Source organism: Sebastes fasciatus, chromosome 10, assembly GCF_043250625.1.
Source record: "Sebastes fasciatus isolate fSebFas1 chromosome 10, fSebFas1.pri, whole genome shotgun sequence".
In the NCBI taxonomy this organism is placed as follows: Eukaryota; Metazoa; Chordata; class Actinopteri; order Perciformes; family Sebastidae; genus Sebastes; species Sebastes fasciatus.
Genome location: NC_133804.1, coordinates 8,135,329 through 8,157,860, shown reverse-complemented (window position 1 = coordinate 8,157,860; position 22,532 = coordinate 8,135,329). Strand labels below are relative to the sequence as shown.

Below are 22,532 nucleotides of genomic sequence, written 5' to 3'. Positions count from 1 at the left end.
GCTGTAAGCAAATATAAAAGTCTTTTTACAGTACACCTGAGAGTTACCTAAAAAAGACTGTTGTGTGGCTGCAGGTCAGTTCACTCTTCATGTTATCAGTAGTCTTTCTCACTTCTCTAAGGCTGTGTTCAGACACACACACTGTGTGAAAAACTGTCTTGAAATGGAAGGAATCTCTGTATGTATGTCCTTCAATTTTCTCGACAAACGTTCATCCGATCGACTTCACACTTGAGGATCCAAGGAAGTGCAGTGTGCGAGCTCTTGAGATCTACAGGACCGATTTATTACTAGTGTGGTATGTACACATTGTGTAGTGTATTGAGAGCATGGATGTATAAAGAGAACTGGATACAGCATTGGAGGCGGGCTCCCGTTCATTCCTATGAGAGTTGCTCAGTGGAGCATGAGGCCAAAATGGCTCGACTGCCGAGTGCTAAAGTACCCGGATCATCTGGCGATCCTCCACATCCGTTGGGCCTTTAGAGCAGGCGCAGTAGCGTTTCCTTTAAACCCGCCTTTCAGCCCTCGCTCCAGTCTGGGGCTCATTCACATGAACGGAGGAAGGAAAATAACTGGATTCGGCTGTTAGTGCGTTTTACAACTTTAAGGACCTAATGATTTAAATAAGAGCTATTCAGGTGTTTGTACTGGGAAGTTGATAAAAGCAAATCTTTCCGGCAAGTTACAGACATCTCTTTTTCAATGTAAGTCTATAGGAAAAAGTCCTTTTGGGCCCAATGGCATCACGGAAGTTGTAGTATCACCGTTTGGCCACTATGAAAATGTGCTTCACAGTCCGGCACTCTTCCTCAGGGCTTGATTGAGAGGGGACCCCTATTACCTTTTACACCACCGAACAGCATGCTGGGTACAGTGCTATCCTTCGCTTGCTACAATAGAGTGCTACAGTAATGAGTCCTAAAACCCGGAAATGAGTTAGCATTTCAGCACTTCTGGTTCCCTTGTCTGGAAGTCAATGGGTTTTTTGAATGGGTTTTTAGTTAGATACCTGAAATAAGGTCTGTGGTTAACACAAGCTGAAGAGATTTTAATATATTTTTTTCTACAACATAAAATACATCAATAAATACCCCACTCATGAATTTTGAAGTCTTTATATGTCTTCAAAAAGGCGATTGCTAACAGGTGGCTAAACGAGACTACTAAACGTGATCACGCCGGCTCGTCCTCCTTTACAGCCTTGTTGTGTATACTCGCGCTCATGCGACCTAATTATAGCCTAACGTTAGCTTTTTACTTCTCATGATTGCATTTACACTTCAAAAATCATAAAAGTGCTGTTGATTTGTGGAGATTATTTTACGGAACAAAACGTGTAAGTATCATAAACGTGTGTTTGCCACAGATCTTATTTTCTGCAAAAAATCCAAAACCCCAGCGGAGAAATCCCATTTAGCTTTTTTCGAGGGAACCATGGCGATGCTAACTTCTGGGTTGGCCTACAAAAATACATCATCCCTGCAGAACTCTATTGATATTTGGCTTTATGAGTCTGCTAACTAGCAAGTAGCAAGTTAGCAAAGCAACCAAGAACAACATTTAAATAGCATTATTAGTCAGCACATATTTGAACTGTGAGTTCAACTACATTTCCTGCTCCTTCCACTCTGCCCTATCTCGTTCATAGAGGTTCGTAGAATTTATTTTGACATTGGCCTCAAATATAAAGACAAAAATTAGCAAGCTAGCGCGCCCTGCTGTCCCTCGACACACTCCCCTGTGCTCTTCTCCCGAGACTTCAGCTGCCTGTTTGGTCACCAGAGACAGTATGTCAGGCCCATTTTCCCTTTTTAGACTGACGCTTTGCATGTTCAACCTTGACACGAGCAAATTCCTTGTTTACCTCCTGCATCTATTGATTGCGTCCTGAAGGCTACTGCCTCCCTTGTGCACTCCTCAACCTCCATCATCCTTGCTACTACCTTTAAAAAGAGTCTGCTATGTTTAATATTGGTCTGATTTTATAGTTCCTCCTACGTTTTTATAAATACATTAATAGGACAGTGAAAACAGATTTTACACATGGCTGGAGTTTTGATGATATATTAAACTACCTTGACCCAAACCACTCCTCAGGGACAGTTGTACTGGGATTACAGAAAGAAAACTATTTATTTATTAGTTTTTTCAGTATTTATTTTCAGTGAGTTTTGAGTAGCTTTTAAAAGGACAAAGCATTCAGGCAGGCATTTTGTGTTTCTACTAGAACATGTTTATACCTGCTTCAATGTTCAAAAAACACATTATTTTTCTCATACTGTCTGTCTGAATATACCTGTATTCACCCTCGGTGTGAAACGCTCCGTTTTACCGCCTGTCTCTTTAAGACCCCCTCTGAAAAAGCCCGGTCTGCTCTGATTGGCTTGCGAGAAAAATATGATGCACTTTTGCTTGTGGTTCTCAAGCTGTGGGGGGATATATTCTAATGAATGAATTCCTCTGTGACATAGGAAGGGGAGCCAAATCTGAATGGCTTGTTGAATCACATGTTTTCTGATCGAGGCAGCCCACAAAAAACTGACTGGGTTGTCTTATTTCACAGTTTTAACGGTTGGTAGCATATATCAAATTGACGCAATATATTACACAGACTTGTGACGGTTATGGAAAGTTAAAGTTACATCTCCTCTCTCGTACAATACCCGAGCTTCCAGCTCCACGGCTACTTCACTCAGAATAGCTGTCAATCATGACCTCTCAGCCCCTTTTTATAGCATCAAAAAACTAATTAAAACCAAACCTATCAGAAAAATAAGCATGATAAGAACTACCTACAATGACAGAAACCATCGGAAAAATCTATTTGACGTATACTTTGACTTTGACTTTTAGTGCGGCCCATGTCCCATCCACTAACATGGAGGGGGCGGAATTTACGACTTACACTGCAGCCAGCCACCAGCGGGCGATCAAGATGTTCTGGCTTCACTTTTGGGAAGCTGTCATGTCTTCAATCTTTATATACAGCAGTGGGGCTGGTGACTCAAAAAATTGGGGAGGACAGGAGGAAAACCAACCCACGCCGATGTCATGTTATTGTATTAAGTTATTTCTCGTATTTTCCCCTCTGCCCTGCAGGTGTGGCTAGACTAAATGTCTTAAAGATTGTCAGTTTTAGACAAAAAAGTAAATAGAATAAAAGTGATTTAGTATGAATACCCGGCAGGGTAGAGAAGGCTTTGAGCCTACATTTAGACCATAAAATACAAATATATATGTCAGGCAACAACAGCTGTCCGTGTGTCATTCATATATCTTGAGGTCAGAGGTCAAGGGACCCCTTTAAAAATGGCCATTCCAGTTTTTCCTCGCCAAAATTTAGCGTAACTTTGGAGTGTTATTTAGCCTCCTTCGCGACAAGCTAATATGACATGGTCAATGAATTCCTCAATTTTTTTAGTGTCATATGATACCAGTATCTTCACTCTAGCTTTAAAACGGAGCCCGCTACAACCTCAAAATCTCAAGTTGCGTTAATGCATGATTTAAATTAGTGCCGTTAAAAAGAATATATATATATATATATGTGTGTGTAACAGTTAGATTTCAATAAATAAATAAAATGTGAAATTTTGTGATTTGTGTAACAGAGTTTGTTTGGTGTTTAGCCAAGAATGAATTAGGTGGGTGGGGTTGTGCCAGGGGAATTCATGACCTCAGTATTTCTAAGATCCTGGCAACGGCCCTGCATATATGAATGTTTGATCATACTCTTCTGTCAGTGATATTAATGTTTGCAGATATCACTGGTTTTGTAGTATTAACATTTATTGACTTACTGTATTTAGGTGCTATGTTGTCCAGATATCGACTGCCTGGATCTATTCATTATTTATACATATACTGTACTGTCCCATTCCTCATACATGATTTCAGAAAATGAACAGATATTAGCATCCTATAATCATTATGTTTTCCTCCATATGCTCTTTTAAACCCTCCAGGGTCCATCTGCGCTACACTGTACTGTTCAGTTTTGGACTGTGTCACCATTAATTAACCAGCAGGAATTGAACATAAGGAGAACAATCAGCAGACAATAAACAGTTACAGCTTTTCTTTCTCCTCCCAATCGTCTCTGCTGCAAAACTGAATTGATCAGCCTCTGAAAACAATGGAGCGGATGGCTGTGAGCCAGCCAGGCCGTGGCTCAGATAAACTGCAGCCAGTAGAGACAAGATGTAACGGAGTGTGAAGCAGGAAGATCATGCTGAAAAACAGGTAAATATAGCTTCTTAAAGTGACTGAAGAACCGGGTGAGAATAAACGTAGAATTATAACGGTATTACAGGATTGAGAAGTGAAGATGTGGAGGCCATCTGGGCTCAGTTCATCTGTCATCTTATCATCTGCCTTCAGCTCGCTGGTTCTGCCCTCCACTTGGCAGGGCTTCGCGCTGCACAGCTGGCTTTACAATCTCTCTCTCTCAAACACTCACACTTTCTCATGTGTGTGTGTGTGTACACTCCAGCATGTGTGTGCGTGTGTTCGCATGCATACTTGCATGTGTGCTTGTTTATCCGACTCAGGGGTGCGTGTAAACCTGTGATATGTGGAGCCTTTTGAGGGGATTAATGAAATTATTGCAGTTACTCCATTGCATTCTACCAAATGTATAAAGCTTCTTGACTCACTAACAAGGCACTGGTGTATAATTGTACCAGAAGTGGAGGGATACCATTCAATTTACAGGGCATTAAACAGTAAATCCCTGTAAAATGTTATGTGGATTTAACAAAAAAACATATTTTGAAGGGTACAGTACAGGTATCCATGGGAGGTAGTGAGACTGTTAATTCAATAACACACACCTGAGTCAGTTTGATACCTCTGTACTGCTATAAAATGCTGAAAGACAGTCCCAGTGTGTATGGAGGATGGAACCTGCCAATATAAAAAATAAATCAATAAACTGATAAGAAGAAGCAGACACCATTTGCTAGCTAGCTAGCATATAGTAATGCATCCTGACCCCATGATGACACACGTTGAATAACAGCCCCCTCATTTGCATAATGAGATAGAAATGCATAAAGAAAAGAATAAAGAAATAAATAAGTTTGGGGAAATAAATAAGGGGTGAAATGCAAAGGAAAAATTGTGGATAAATAAATACATAAATAAATACATACATTTAAAAATAATTATAAAATAAATTAAAAAATAAATACAAAATAAATTGTAAATAAATAAATGATAAATTAAAGGGGAAATTAAACAGAAGAGTAAATAAATAAGGGAATTATTACAAAGATAAATAAATAAAGAAGCAAATTAAAACAGAAATGTCAATTTATGTCACATTTTATCAATTAATTATTTATTTATTGAGTCATTTATTTATTTATTAATTTTTTTTGTCAGGTTCCGTCCTTCATAAGTGTGGTCCTTATTTAGAACAACTCAATGCAGAGGTAGACCCACATATGCATGCATTGTTTGTCTTTGTGTTGTGTGTGTGTCAATCATCAGAAAAGTGTTTTCTCATCATCTAATCACTCAGAACAGATCGTCTTACACACTGCACTGAGACGTATTATGTAATTAGTCGTGTGAAACTTACAATACTAAGATCGTGTCTCATGTATCAGATAAAATCAGATCTTTATTGTAGATGGTTCATGAATTATGAATTTCAAGCCTGAAAAATAAAACTTTTTCACCTTGTCACAAGCACAGTTGCTGATGTGTTCCATTCAGCAGTGTGCTTATGTGTGTCTGTGTATTTGTGCTTATGTGTGTGTGTGTGTGTGTGTGTTTGCCCGGGGCAGTACTGTGGGGAAAGCTATAATAGGTTTCCATTCCTACATATGTAGTGTAACGCTCCCTGGCAGCAGCAGGAGTGACGGTGTTTGAAGAAGTGCATCACATTTGAACTTGTGTCACACCTGACTGGCAGCCTCCATGCTGCTGAGCCTGTCTGTGCTTTAAACCTGCCGACATGTTTCTTATGTGCATGTTGTATTAGTGATCATGATTGTAAGCACATTCATCTCTGGTGGGTGGCATCACAAGAGGAGTCAAATGAGACGACTGATTTCTTTTTCAGAAGGTTTGTGTTCCTGCAGTCAAATCATTCTGGATAAAAACTGATTAACAAGTAAACTTCTATTAGTATCTGGTATCAAAGCACTGTAAGGCTGGCTCTCATAATACCAGGAAGTATTAATTAATTTTAATTTAATTTACTGGGTTACCACCACCACCCACTTGGAAGCAGACTGATACTGCATTTTCTTTCATTTCCCTGGGATATCTGATTTCAAAAAGTATCAATTTCACCAGGCCAAACGGACATTATTACAGCAGCAAACACTCGAGAAGACACAATCTGCACATATATTTAGTTTGTTGCAAAACAGAGGAAGTTATGACGTAGCTTATTGGACGTAGCTACGGAAGCCCTGAAAGGCATCTGGTGATCTATATTGTAAGTCTGATCTAAATTGTTTTCTCTCATGTGTTTATGACCAAAAACACTTAGAAAAATTTGCCTGAATATTTTTTTTCACCTGAAGAGATTTTAACGTTTTGTTCTATGACAATAGTTACACCAATAAACACCCCATTCGTGAATTCTGAAGCTTTTACGTGTTTTAAAAAAAGCGGTTGCTAACAAGTTGCTAACAAGTGGCTAAATGACACTACTACTAAACGTCATCACTCGCAACGCTAGTCTGCCTTTAGCTTAGTGGTGGTGACATGAAACATGCGACAGTAGTGTAGTTTGTCTATAGCCTAACGTTAGCTTTTTACTTCTAGCAATTGCATTTACACTTTTACAAAAATCATAAAAGTGCTGTTCATTTGTGAAGATTATCTTACTGAACAAAACATGTAAGTATCATAAATGTTTGTTTGCCACAGATCTTTTTTTCTGCAATAATCCAAAACCCAATGAAAAAATCCCATTGGCTTTTTGTCAAGGGAACCAGGGCGATGCTAACTTCCTGGTTGGCCGACAAAAATATGTCATCTCTGCATCACTGTATTTACGCACCAACCAACCACGTGAGTGTGCTAACACTCTGGCTGATCTCTCCTTCTCCCATTGTCTCTGAATAAGAATAAATTGGAACCATAAAGCCTCAGGACAAGCACAACTTTTTTCACTCAAGTTGAAACATTTTCGACTCACATGGTCACGTGTTAATGCTATTACTATACTAAAATAATTAGAGTAAAAAGACAGATCTACAGGGCACTTTTCCTCACCAGGGTATATTTGATAAAAGATAGGATATAATGAAGAAAATACTGGGAAGCAGATAGCACAAAGATGTTAAAGATTACAGAGCAGAAATATAAAAAATGATACGGTGGAATAAACTAGGGTGGGATGGATGGGGTGGGTGGTGTGTGTGTGTGGCAGCAGAATAACGATTGGTATGTGGGTGAGGTTGTCAGAGCAAGGATTAAAAAAAATAAATATATATATGTGTGCGTCTGTATGGATGGTGTGAGGAGTGTGGGTGAGAGTGTGTGTGTGTGTGTGAATGTGTGTGTGTTGCTCTCCATGGGGAATATAGCCAGTAGATCGCTCGCAGCATCTCTAGTCCCAGCGTCCCCCCGGATATGTGTATGTGTATGTGTGTATGTGTGTGTGTGTGTGTGTGTGTGTGTGGTGCTCAGTAGATTGGGCTGCAGAGTGAATGGGCTCATTAGCGGTAGCAGAGTAACACATGGCCTGGGGCACACACAGACACACAGCACACGCTCTCTCTCTCTCTTTCTCTCACACACACACACACACACACACAGTCACACTCCAGACTTGCATACTAATGCCTTCAGACTGTGAACACAACGAGCCTCATTTATAAAATATTCTTATATTCTTATGCACCAGGCTGAGCTTTACAACACATTCCAAGCAAAAGAAAAAAAAATTAACTTATGAAGAATTTATTTTGGTGCCACAATCATCTGTGTACATGAATTTGCTCCAATGTTCTGTGATGTTACAAATGCAACTAACAATTTTTTTTCCCCCATGATTAATTAGGTGACATGTTCCCACAAGATGTTACAGGAAGACAATCATGTATCACAATGTGTAGCCCACACAGAGTGTAACTGTGGAAAATGGAAATAGACTTCATCACCTCGAGAAATGACAAAGAAAAGACAAGAAAAGTTGTTATGGACAGTCGTTCATCTAAATTGTCTCCAGCCTGTTGCCTTGAGGTCTTTGCACATCAAGTCCGTATGTGTTTTTTAATCCGACGTATGATAAAAAACGTTACGCACAGTGGGGCTGACCCAAATGCTTCAAAGCTTCGACCGTTGACATGGTAATCAAACTCCAAATCAGTATTTGAATGCTTTGTTTTTTTGTCTTTTTTTATTTTTTATTTAAGTATGTTATAATAAAGTATAAATCCCAAAATAGCTAATGAAATAAGGAATAATCCCACAACATTATTCATAATTCATATTCAACATTAAATATTATTAGTAATTCTCAGACGGATATACGATTACCTTCCAATATGTCTCACCGAAGCTTCGAAGCCCAAAAAATGGTATTCGTGACAGCCCTAACGCACAGAAAAACTTGCACACTGAGTCTAATAAGTTTTATTATTATATTTGTTGCGAAAATTCGCAATAGAAGAAAAAACTGAATTAATTACGTGGGTGCAATGGATAGCGCTATAGTCCAAAACGGGGCTAATGAATGAATGACATTAGCAAGAAACTATCGTTTAGCTGCCTAGAGATCAATCACTACCGTATAATCTTTCCTACATTTGGTATATTTTTTTGTGACCATCCCCGATTCCAAGCTGTTCTACAGTCACCTGCCACAATCTATCTTTAAATTCTGCATCTCTGTATTCTTTTATTTCTTTATTGTAAAGTGCTTTGTGCTTGGAGACAAAGTAAATGTTTATCTTGCTATTTTGGATGATGACATTTGCACAGATGGTGGCTCTGAGTGGACAAACAACCCTCTTTTGCCTTTTGTTGGATGCGAAAAAAAACCACAGAAAATCAAACCTGTTCCGAAAACTTTAATGATGAACGAAAGCTTCGGAATCGGTGTGTAAATGTGATTGACACAACATGAGGTCGTACTTATTTTTAAACGTGCAACAATTTCGGTCGGAAAATACGGACTTTGTGTGCAAAGGCCTCTTGTCGGTATAGACAATAATATGGACTCTCAATAAAACACCAACAAACAAGGATTACATCCTTTTCAGAGATTAATTGATTTTTTTTTACCATGCTCTAAGCCTGTACTGACATCACAGTACTTTATGTTAGTTCCGGGTAATGAAGTGAAGACATTGCAACGAATTTGACAAAAGAAAATCTTCCAGCATAAACCACAGTAGCTCCAGCCCCCTGCTGGGATGATTGACAAGGACAAGGAGGCTTTTGCTTACTACAATGCTTTCATTGACCCGGAGATGATTAAATATTCTCTGCTATTTTCTGCCACTGATCATCAGATGTGGTCAATTATTTATCATCTACCGTCAAATTGAGTCTATATCGCTACATTTTGAGTTTAGAATAAACCCTCACACGTTTACAGATTTGCCACTTTTGTCTCTCTTTTTTTCTTTAAAGGTATAACAAGTAACTTTTACGCAAAACTAGGGCAAAGCAATTCTTAGTCGACTAACACTCAAACGAATTAACTAATCAGTTGATTTAATCGACAGATCTGTAAAACTGAATTTCTACTCAAAGAATTACATAAAAGCACCACTTTAAATCTTGTTTTCACCAGAGATGTGCTCATAAGTTTCTTGAAATAAGTCATTCATGAAAAAAAGCATAAAAAACGATTAATCAACTAAAGAAATCTTAGTCGACTAAATGACAGATTAGTCGACAAATCAAGTAAAAGGGGGCAGCCCTGAGTAAAACGTTAATGCATTTCTATCAGGTTGCTATTTCGTCAGAGGAGTCATGAGCCTGTATTAGTTTGATATATTAGTAATATGACAGCTGAGCAAAGTGCATTAATGTAGCAGCAGTATCTTAGTCAGGGCAAAGTCACAAATATCACCGGCCAAACAAACACATAACGCTAGATAATATTAGTGCTTCACGATGGTCAACATCAGCTACTGTTAGCCCGCTGTCATATTACTAAGATATCAGGCTTTTCATGCCGGTGGTCTTTCCTTCAACATCGTGGATGAAAAGCCTGATATCTTAGTAATATGAAGCAACTGTTTGGATTCTTTTGGGGATCTTTACAGACTTATATGCCCACATTTGATTGTTTCATCATTTAGCTAGGGTATACAAGTCAAATGTTTGGACCCATAACTATATAGCAGTCAGACTAGTTTCCGGGAGGCTCCGTCTGTTGTTATTGTTTTGATTGAGAGACCCTGAGCAGCAGAAAATGACATGCATTTAAGAAGCTTTAAGAAGCAGCAGTGGATTTAGTTCTGTGTTAACCCTGGTTGGTCTGTTAAATCTATAAAAATATGGATGTAAATCGATTAAAATATTTAATTGCAATTAATCGCATGATTGTCCATAGTTAATCGCGATAAATCGCAAATTAATTGCACATTTTTTATCCTTTCAAGTATGCAAGTATTCAAGTATTTATTGCTCTTATCAACATGGGAGAGGGCAAATATGCTGCTTTATGCAAATACATGTATATATTTATTATTGGAAATCAATTAACAACATTAAACAATGACAAATATTGTCCAGAAACCCTCACAGGTACTGCATTTATCATAAAAAAAAAGAAAGAAATCATAACAAACTCCAGCCCAACAGGCAACAACAGCTGTCAGTGTGCTGACTTGACTATGACTTGCCCAAATTATCATAAAGTGGGCATGTCTGTAAAGGGGAGACTCGTGGTTACCTATAGAACCTATTTTCATTCACATTGCTAGCATGACTTGGTTGGTACCAATGACTTTCTTAGGTTTTCCAGTTTCATATGATACCTGTATCTTCACTCAAGCTATAAAACTGAGCTCGCTACAACCTCCGATAGATAGATTGCCTTAAAACAATTAGTGCCGTTAAAACGAATTTGTGACAGCCCAAATAAAAAAGCATTTTATAAAAGAGTAACATGTTTTGTATATTAAAATTGCAAGGTAATTATAGCAGTCAAATAACTCCAATAGACTTAAAAGTAAAATATTTCTCTCTGAAATGCAGTGGAGTAAAAGCAGAGGGTAGCATACAATGGAAATACTTATGTAAAGTACAAATACTTCAAAATTGTACCTAAGTACAATATATTGTATATCTCAAAGCAATATTAAAGAGGAGGGTTCTGCACATTTCTAAACAAGTTTAATAAAAATCTAATATTAAAGCCAGGAAAAAGCTTTTTTTAATTCAACAACACACCACCTTGATATTCACCCATATGTTCACCATATGCTCTCCGCTTTTGGATGAACGTCACATGTTTAATTTGTGTTAAGCCATAATGAGACTACATTTAGTAAAAAGAGGCCTGAGGTAATCTTCCGCACCGACCTTCCATCATTATGTACTAGTATGTATCTATGTATGATGATACACAGGATTTTATGTCTCAACCGTAATCCCAGGTGAGCCCGCAGAAGCCCGGCTCAGATGTGGAGAGATTTATGCACTAACCTACAAATAGTGAGCATAGAGGACATCTGCTGCCTAATTCCAAATGGTGGAGTTGAGTGTGTGGCTGGTGACTGGGGTTATCAAGTGGGCACCTGCCACCACAGATGTTTCAGTGAATTAGAGCCACTACACCTCCGGAAAGCTTAATAGTGGCTGTATTTGCGGTAACCTTCAGACATTAATAATCCTAGACTGAATCTTTGATCCACACTTAAACAGCATCCAGTAACCTTAGCCTCTCCGTCTTTTAGATTTAACGAGATAGCCACAGTCACAGTGACGACTTTGACCTTAACAGCGCTCCCGACAACAACTACAGAGGATCATCCAACACTGACCACGACTGTCTCAATTCTATGTTTCAGGGCAAAGAGCGTTTATTTATAGCTTGGTTTATACTGAAAGTCACACACTGACTTTATATACTCTGCCAAAAAAGACACACTGGCCACCAGATAATACAGAGGGATGATGCTTTAGCTAAATGTCTTCATGCAGACTACACCTAGATTACACTTACATTTCTCTTAGCCAAAACAGCGTGTAACAAACTGCATCTAACAAGCTTGTATATACTGTATACAAAATGTGAACATCTCTTCTCCATTTCGTTGTACCACAATAGGTTGAGATAAATAAATCACAATGTTACAACACAGAGTGCGGCCATTTGTCTTACCTTAGGGCTGTGCCTCTGGCTTTGGGCTTGTCAGACACCTGTCAATACACACACACACACAAACTGTAAGTTATATTATTATGTTCAGTTTAAATTCTGAGTAAAGCATTTTGTTGGAGAAACTGTGGGAAAATAGGGGACCAAGTCAGATGGGTTGTTGTGACAAAACTGTGATATTATAATGCAACAACAGACATGCCATTGCTATGTTCATCTGTAACTGACTCTGCTCTGCTGCAAACGTCCCCTTTTGTGAATGTCTATTTCTTCTTTCTTTTTTTTCTATTTTTATTATTCTTTTTTTATGTATATATATAGGTATGTATTTATTATAGGACTGTCAAAAATGATAATAACGCCTTAACGCAAATTCATTTTAACGCCACTAATTCCTTCAATGCATAACGCAACTTGTTTTTAGGTTGTAGCGGGCTCAGTTTTAAAGTAGAGTGAATATACTGGCATCATATGAAACTACAAAACCTAAGGAATCCATCGGTACCAACCATGTCATACTAGCTTGTCACATAGGAGATAGGAGGATACATAATGCTCCAAACTTACGCTAAATTTTGGCGAGGAAATTTTTGAAAATGGGTTCTTTGGGGACCCACAATTCTCCCCTTTGCAGACATGCTCACTTTATGATAATCACATGCAGTTTTGGGGCAAGTCATAGTCAAGTCAGCACACTGACACACTGACAGCTGTTGTTGTCTGTTGGGCTGCAGTTTGCCATGTTAGAATTTGAGCATATTTTTTATGCTAAATGCAGTACCTGTGAGGGTTTCTGGACAATATTTGTCATTGTTTTGTGTTGTTAATTGATTTCCAATAATAAATATATACATACATTTGCATAAAGCAGCCTATTTGTCCACTCCCATGTTGATGAGAGTATTAAATACTTGACAAATCTCCCTTTAAGGTACTATTTGTGTTGTTTTTCTGAGGTCTTATGTCAGGGAATGTTCTGTTTTGTTAAAAATAGAAAAGTTAAAAGATAAAAAAAAAACTAAGTACAGTTTTATTATTGCTTTGACTGAACTCATGTCAATATTTAAAAGCTGCAGAACATGGGTGAATTTGCTCTGTTGTTTTGCAGACGTACAGGATATTACCAGCATGTGTCTCCATAGTAACAAATATGGCAATATAATACATTTTGTTTGTGACCCATGAACATGAATGACCAACATGATGATGGATGTCAGTGGGTGGCGTGCATCTTGTCGGGTTATGTTCATGTTAAGTGGCAACTGTGAGGCTGTTTGATGAATCCATGACTGACAGTGAAGATGAATGATGAAACAAAGGTCTGCACTTATTGATCCTCTAATTCAATTTATCAAGTCTCTACAAACATACACAACAGGAGGTGTGTGTTTGTCGCAGCAAAATGTAGGCTACAGACAAAAACATAAATTATTATATTGCGTAGCAACGTAGTCGGGGGTATATAGCTCTCCGTGTGTCCGTCCTTCCATCCGTCCTTTTCGTTTCCGAAGCAGAACTCGGAAGTTTGAGGTCGTGCCAAACTAGCCGCTAGGCAGGCATTACGCAAATGTGTTACTCTGTGACATCACCAAGTTACAGAAGAAAAGGCGTGACTTCAAGCGAGGCGTTTCAGGCAGTTCAGGAGCAGTGTTTCTGTGGGGGAGAGTAACTTCCTTTGGTGTGGACTTTGGGCTTTGTAACTTTGCAGGCCTTTTACATGCACAAAAAACTATATAATACACTAAAAGAAAAGGGAAATAGCAAAAAGCAGAATAGGTCCTCTTTAATACTACTACTATTACCACTATTAAATATGTAAGTTTACCAGTTTTACTAATATGGAATGGTGTGACAGAGTATAAAGGCCATTGTAAAAAAGTCTTTGATTTATATTAGAAATAAGAATACAAGAAAAAAAAATCGTAATATAAAGTTGTAATTCCTTCAGGAAAAAAGGTTTAATATTTTGAGAAAAGTAGTAATATTTAAAGAGGAAAAACTTTTTTAAAGAACAGTTTTTTAAATATATATATATTTTAACAAGTCATAATAGAATAAATAGTTTTAATAGTATATATGGAGTTTTATAATTGGTCTGGGCATGACACAATAAATAACACAACTGAGTGCCAACTACAAAAAAATCATAATAATAGTAACATAATATATTCTTTATTTATACAGCCTTTTCAACAAGACTATATATAAATAAATAAGGTTAGTGAAGTACTTTAAAGGGAATAAAAACCACAGAATAAATCAGACTGCACTAATCAATACAACTTGAAGACACTATGCAGCTTTTCCCTTTCACCCACTTAAACCTCCATCTGACCCTCAATCTGCTCTCTTTCTCTTCCTCTCTCATTCCTCTTAGAGAAGAAGAGGTTTTTTCTCTCGTCATTAAAATGAGAAAAAAACCTCTCTCCTCTTTATCCTCTCCTCTCCTTGTTTCCTCCCTGCCCTCTCTCTTCACCTCAGCCTCTGTTCACTCCTTTATTTCTATTCATACTTCCCCTCCTTTCAGTAAAAGAATGGGGTGATTAAGTTTGTCAGTGAAGCCTTTCCTCCCCTCCCTTCTCCCCTCTCATCCTCTTTTCCTCCCTCCATCAACTCAGAGTCAATTTTGTACATGACTACATCAATTACAATAACAAAACAAAAACAACAAACTCAATTTCTGCAAATATCAGCAATTAATTCATCTTCAAGCGCTGAAACCCAACAATTAAAATGAATTACTCAAACAAAAACGGGACCTTTTTTCTCCCCTCTGGCTTGTTGTTTCTCTTTGTCTCTCTCTAAGAATGAGGTGATTAACTGGACCAGTGAAGTTTCTGATAGATCGATGCGTAGCTGCAGGCTAGAACAACAAACCTCCTCAGATCTTTGGCTTTGGGAGACTTGCAGGGCTCACGGAGAGGATCTATGAGTGAATATATTTAGCTAGCTGGTGGCTTTACTTGGATTTAAATAAAGAACAACCCAACCGGTATTTATTCACTCAATCTCCTCGGTTACAACACAGCTGTAAGTATTGTTCCTGACAAAGAGGGCAAGCTGTTTTACCGAAAGCATGACAATTCAAACCTTAAAGCTTTACAGACGTAAAGCGCTCTGTATATGATTTACTCTCATTCATCAAATCTCCATATCCTCTTTTCCATGTGGGTGCGAGGCATCACAGTATTTCACATCATGGCGATACAGTTTTAACAAGGCTTTAAACACCCCCGCACCACCTTCAACTGTAGCTGAACAATGGATTCTTCGCTCCGTCTGTACGGTGTCACTTTACTTTGCGTGAGACACGTTATAAAGCGTTTCTAACACCTGAACAGCGGGTTCAAAACCCTGATTTTCTGATGCAACTCTTGCACTGAGGTTGCACTGCAGGAAATATAGCAGCTACTGGATTTCCACTAGTGCAAAACAAAGAGACTCTATATCCCGAATTTTAGCATCTATCCATCTGCTGCCAGTTGGATTTAACACAGCTGGTCCACTGGAGACTTTTATATTCCCACTGACATCTGACTGTGCACAGAAATAATATTAGCCTTTAGAATTAAATGCATATCTTTAATCTTTTAGAGCCAAATTACATATTCATGCATGATTAGATAGACAATCACTCATCCTTGACTAGTTAGATTGACACCAACCGTGTACAGTAGGTAACAGACAAAATGAACACACGTTTTTCTTTCTCACTTGTCAACCAAGATGAGATTTCTCTATTTACTCACCTGCCTTTAAGCCCTTGTAACTTTCACCCCTTCAGTGACCTTTTGACCTTACTGATCGATGCCTCCCTATAAACACACACACACTCTTGTTTGCTGTAGTTTGTGCTGACCATCTGTTACAAGTTCTCTCTGTTTCAAGGTCGATTAGTAAGTAGCCTCTGCACTCTGATTTTTTTCCCGGATGCATTGCTGCTGAAATTCTACAGTACTCTGTTTGACCTAATGTGACTGTGTATGTAATACAGTGGCCGTACGCTGGACTCAAACTGAGTTAAAAGGATAGTTCAGGTGCTTTGAAGTGAGGTTGTATGAGGTACTTATCCATAGTCAGTGTATTTCCTACAGTAGATGACGGTCGGCACGCTCTTAGTTTGGAGAAACAGGTGGGAGTACCAGCACCAGAGCAAAGAAATGTACTGCTGTGGACAGGGCCGACAGCAAAACATATTTTAGGGTAAAATTAATCGCAAATTAATCACACATTTTTATCGGTTCAAAATGTACCTTAAAGGGAAATTTGTCAAGTATTTGATAGTATAGTATTTAGTATTTAATACTCTTATCAACATGGGAGTGGACAAATAGGCTGCTTTATGCAAATGTATGTATATATTTATTATTGGAAATCAATTAACAACACAAAACAATGACAGATATTGTCCAGAAACCCTCACATGTAATGCAATCAGCATAAAAATATGCTAAAATCATAACGTGGCAAACTGCAGCCCAACAGGCAACAACAGCTGTCAGTGTGTCAGTGTGCTGACTTGACTATGACTTGCCCCAAACTGCATGTGATTATCATAAAGTGGGCATGTCTGTAAAGGGGAGACTCCTGGGTACCCATAGAACCCATTTACATTCACATATCTTGAGGTCAGAGGTCAAGGGACCCCTTTGAAAATGGCCATGACAGTTTTTCCTCGCCAAAATTTAGCGCAAGTTTGGAGCGTTATTTAGCCCCCTTTGCCACAAGCTAGTATGAAATGGTTGGTACTAATGGATTCTTTAGGTTTTTATAGTTTCTTATGATGCCAGTATCTTCACTCTAGCTTTAAAACTGAGTCCTCATTTGCATTGATGCGTTAAAGAAAATTAGTGGCGTTGAAACCAATTTACGTTAACGCGTTATTATCGCATTAACCTTGACAACCCTAAATATTACTGTTTTTTTCTGTGGAGTCTGGTTGGCGAGAGCATATGGATACAATGGCTTCAGTTCTTCATCGGAGAGGGCTGTCTGACGGCAAGGTAAACCATCAAAAATATTCTAAATACAGCGTACACATAAACTGATATTGATTCTTTTAGGACGCTAAAATATGTTGTGCTGCCGGCCTCGTCCACAGCAGTACATTGCATTACAGTGCTGGTACTCCTGTCTGTCTCTCCAAGCTGGGGGCGTGCCAATCGTCATCTACTGGAGGTAATACACTGAATATGGATAAGTACCTCATACAACCCCACTTCAAAACACCTGAACTATCCCTTTCAGTACTAAGCCGTAGCACTACACCTACCTCATAACCTCTACAATCATCAAAAAAACATGATAAGACACATTTACTGAATTATAGCACCGAGTTAGCAGAGGCTGGTGATTATACAGACAGTAAAGTGAACTGTGTGAAAAGCACCAGAGCAAAAAAAAAAAAGCATAATTATACCAAAAACTCTTTAAGCTTCTCTAATTAAAGTTGTGCTTCATACAGTGTTTTCTTGTCCTTGTCTTGGTGTCCTTGTGTTCTCTACAAACAGCCACACATGCTTCGCTTTTTCAGCTTTTCCAGCTTTTCCTTATTTATGAAACACGTTTGCCACCGCATATTTAAACCAGCCAAAACTGTGATTTGAGGCATTCCATAACTATATGCTTTAGATGCTTGGTGGAAAGTGGTAAGACTTAACTTCAGGACCATTTTCAGCAGATGCAGATCCCACATGCTGACAAGTACATACACATGAACTTATGTTTGCATTCAGTGTTTCTCTCAAAACACACTGTGTGCATCTTTAAGGCCCAACAAACCAGTTGAATGTATTTTCCATTCTCATAAAACACTGTGATAAACACATCTGATGTTTTTTTAAATATGTTTTGGTCCTGCATTGTTCACAGTATGTGTTTGCAAGCTAGCGGTCTTCTTCTTCAAATCTTTTTACTGGTGCATTACAGCCACCAACTATTGATCAGTGCAATAGAATTAAACCATCACTGAGGAAAGTGTATTACGTTGTCCGCAAGCTCATACATGTACATGTGTGTTCTCCTCAGTGGGCATCCTCCGGGTCTGAAAAGTGAAGCGTAAGTGCCTTAAACTTGCATTATCTCTAATAGCCAGCAGGGGGCGACTCCTCTGGTTGCAAAAAGAAGTTTGATTGTATAGAAGTCTATGAGAAAATGAGGCTACTTCTTACTTGATTCATTACCTCAGTAAACATGTTAACATGAGTTTATGGTCTCAATCTCTAATTTGAAGTCTTCTTTAATACAGCATGATGTTCATTTAAATGATGGTCCCATTTAGAGTCAAATAGACCATAAAGCAGGGGATGCTTTAGGGCGTGGCTACCTTGTGATTGACAGGTCGCTACTACTGCGTTGTCCGGTCTGGGAGTTGTTCGTGTTTTCTTCCTACAACTTTAACCCTTTCACAGTGTGTTTTTAATGAAAGTTAATTGTAACATTTTGGTTGCCTAAAAATGTCTTATTCAGAGTTCGGTTGTACTTAGCTCCAGCCTCTCGTGTCGCTTCTGGTTCCAAAAACCAAGATGGCGACGGCCAAAATGCCGAACTCAAGGCTTCAAAACAGCGGTCCACAAACCAATGGTTGATTATATCCACCTTTTATAGTCTATGGTTCTCCTGCACATGAACAAAGATGAACAAAAGGAGGACCCACTCATTAAAACAAGGCTCCATAGCACTACTAGTGGTCAAATACTCTTACTATACTTACTATACTTTTAACTACATGGTTCAATTTCCTACATATAGAATACAGATATTATGCTATGGTTTCCCGCAGCATTTTACAGTGGTGGTGCCCCACCTCGCCTAAAGTGACGAGATCCTCCACTACTGTAAGAGGAAATCATTATACTTTTTTGAAATATAACATTAGCCTTATTAAACATCAGGGAAAATTGTCAGTGGTGCTACATCAGATAACAAAGGACACGTACTTAATGAGTGAGTCTGTTGTTTAAATTAGTTACTACTTTGATAACGGAGATGCGTCCGGATCTGTCTGATTCATCTCAGCATGTAACTGATTGATTGATCACATCGTACGTTCACTTCACAGTAATTAATCAAAGCAGCATACAGCAATGTCGGGACATGAAAAACCTATAAATGATGGCTGAATTCCTGTTAGCTACTTCAGTTTCAGGGTCCTGGTATTGTACATGCTGACATACATCATCATCATCATCATCACTGGGACATTTCAATAAATAGAGTCATCAGTGTGTAATGTTATTAGTAACACCTGTGCTTCTCCTACTATGACAAGTCAAAATGTCTGCTGTAGGACAACAGAGTCTGTTGACATTAGTTTAAAGTTGGCATTGACCAGATGGACTTATATCATCAATGGCTGAGACGTGGTGGGGTGCAGCTTTTAGCGCCTCCGCTAACCAAACCATGTCTGCTATTATGTTTATGTCTTTAACCCATAGATTTGTCTCAAAGCTACACAGCTTAAACTGATCTGCTGTGACATTTGCTTAAAGGGTAACGTCCGCATTTTTCAACCTAAACCCTATTTTCCCATGTTTTTGTGTCTAACTGATTAATAAGGACAACAATTTCTGAAACTGGTCCAGTATTGATGGATAACGCTGTAACCGGCAGCTGCGAAACAAGCTGCGAGGGAAAGTGAGCAGCGTCAATATAACGTTACGTCCACTAAAAGTGCTTGTTTTTGCCACTGACAGACTCAGGTTGTTATTATAAGTGTCTGAAAACATCATTAAAAGGACACTACAGAAAAATTCAACGTTTTTCTTATCTTTCTTAGCTGTCCAAGTCCAAGTCCCGTTCAAGGAGAAGCCTCATTGTGAAATCTGAATATCCGTATACTCTGGCTCAAATAAATATGGGCGGCCATTGAATTCAAAGACCTCGTCCACATTGACGAAATCATTTAAATATTCAGCCATGACATTGAAAATCTTTCCGATAACACTGAACTACGCTTTCTATACTCCAACACAACAAAACTCTGCCCGGCTGCTACTCACGTTTCCACCATGGATGTATTCCAGTATTCCACCGTTGTCTTCCGGCAACACATGCCCTCGCCAGATTTCAGAACGAGACTTCTCCTTGAGCGAGACTATTTCCATTATGTCAGACACTTATAATAACAATCAGAGCCTGTCATGGCAAAAACAAGCAAGTTTTGTGGATGTAAATGATGGTGCCAGCTTGCCCCAAAAGGACTACATTGCAGCCCGTGAGCAGCTGCCGTCTGCAGCTCTCTCCCTCAATACTGGACAAATTTCAGAAATTGTTGTACCTATAAGTCAGCCTGACACAACAACATGGGAAAATAGGGTCCGGGTTGAAAAATAACGAAGTTTCCCTTTAAGTTTGATGTATTATGTCATATAACAGTACATATACTGCAGAACACCTCCGAAAACCTGTCTAAATATTTCTACAGCTAGCTGACTGGGCCACAGTGTGAAGCAGACATGACCATGTTCCCCAGTGTGCTGGGCATTTTTCACCAGCTGCAACTGTATTTTTATATAAAGACAGAGCTTTTAAGCTTGACTTTGCTCTGACCAAGGTGATCTGTCATCACAAGCTCGCAGAGAGAAAAGAGAGAAATGCAGGGAGATAGAGAGACAAAGGACAGTCCTGCAGCGGTAATTGGGTTGCTGTTTTTTTCCGTCAGTTTCTAAAGTCATTAGGAACATCTCTCTCTTTCCTACCATCTCTCGTTTCCTGTCCTCTTCTCCCTCTCTCTTCCATCCCTCCTTCCTCTGCTCTTTCTTTCAATTCCCTCCTCTCTTCCATCTCTTTGCTCTGTGCCAAAAACATATTCATCATACTCCTCTGCTGCCCTCACAGCGTTGTGCCACAGCATACTAATGACAGTGTGTGTCTGTCTGTGTGTGTGTGTGTGTGTGTGTGTGTGTGTGTGTGTGTGTGTGTGTGTGTGTGTGTGTGTGTGTGTGTCTCTGTGTGTGTGTGAGGGAGAGACTGTCAGCATGTGTTTATACTTATGTGTTTGCTGGCGTAAATGCTTGTGAGTATAAGTCGGCATGTGTACACTGTATGAGCTTGTATGTGTATTTGTGTGTTTGATTAAGAGTGTGTGTGTGTGTGTGTGTGTGTGTGTGTGTGTGTGTGTGTTGTGTTTTACTCCAGGCTATAAAAGCTTGATAATACACCATGCACTCATTTGCTATAAGCCTGTTAACAGCATGCACAGAAAAATGCCACTGAATCGCAGCCTCTCTCTCTCTCTCTCCATCGCTCTCATTTATCTCTTTGTCTCTCTCTCGGTCTTCTTTCCCTCTGTTTATCTTCGCCTCCTGTCTGCATTGTTATCAGTCTGTCTCGTCTGCCTTTGTCTTTCTCTCTCCCTCTCTGTCCCACTAACTTATTCACTTTCTTCTTTTCTTTCTTTCTCACTCTCCTCTCTGTGTTGATCACTCCTCGTGTCTGTCATCCAAACAGAAAGAGATTGACGACGAGATAAAAATACAGAGGGTGAATGTGTGGTGGAGACTTAAAAGGAGAGTTCAGCGTTTTGGGAACCTTTCCCACAGAAGACACAGGGAAATACAAAAATACATTTTCAAAGTTTTAATCCTGTGTCTCTGCGTTAATTGTACAGTTGGCTATTGGCGTACGCCAAAACAACCAGACACAAGAACAGTTCCTTTCCTCAGGCCATCACTCTGATGAACACTTAATCAGTCATTGATCCTGTAATAATCCTCTAACTCCAAATATCCGCTGCTGCCGTTATAGATTATAATTTACAGTCATTAAATGCCCGTCTTTGCACATCTTTAGATTGAAATTTACAGTCTTTAATAAACATTTGTTTGTAAATCATCTGTCACTTTATGTATATAATGTAATATATACATATCTGTCACTGTAAATATAAATCCTACATGCTGTACATATACAGTATATAGACATCTTGACATGTACATACTGTACATTATCATCCAGTCCATATATATCCATCCAGTATTTATTTCTTTGACCTATTTGTATTGTTTACAACTTCCGGAACACATGATTTGTATATCGACATTTTTTAATTTTTTTAATTTTATTCTTATTTTATTGCTGGTCATTGTTGTTCTTAGCTGTTATTTCTATTCTCTATATTCACATAGAGAGAGCTGCATAAAACCGGAGTCAAATTCCATGCATGTATATATTTGGCAAAATAAACCTGATTCTGATTCTGAAATATATGTAAAAAAAACGA

At 38.7% G+C, this 22,532-nt stretch overlaps 1 protein-coding gene across 3 annotated transcripts in view; it reads right to left on the bottom strand.

Moving 5' to 3' along the window:
• aff2 (AF4/FMR2 family, member 2) overlaps nt 1–22,532 on the bottom strand; it is a 214,843-nt gene that overhangs the window by 48,248 nt on the left and 144,063 nt on the right. For all 3 annotated transcript variants that reach the window (XM_074647868.1, XM_074647869.1, XM_074647870.1), the window contains one exon: nt 12,314–12,351. In XM_074647868.1, coding sequence (XP_074503969.1) covers nt 12,314–12,351 — 38 coding nt within the window. The remainder of the gene's footprint in view (nt 1–12,313; nt 12,352–22,532) is intronic.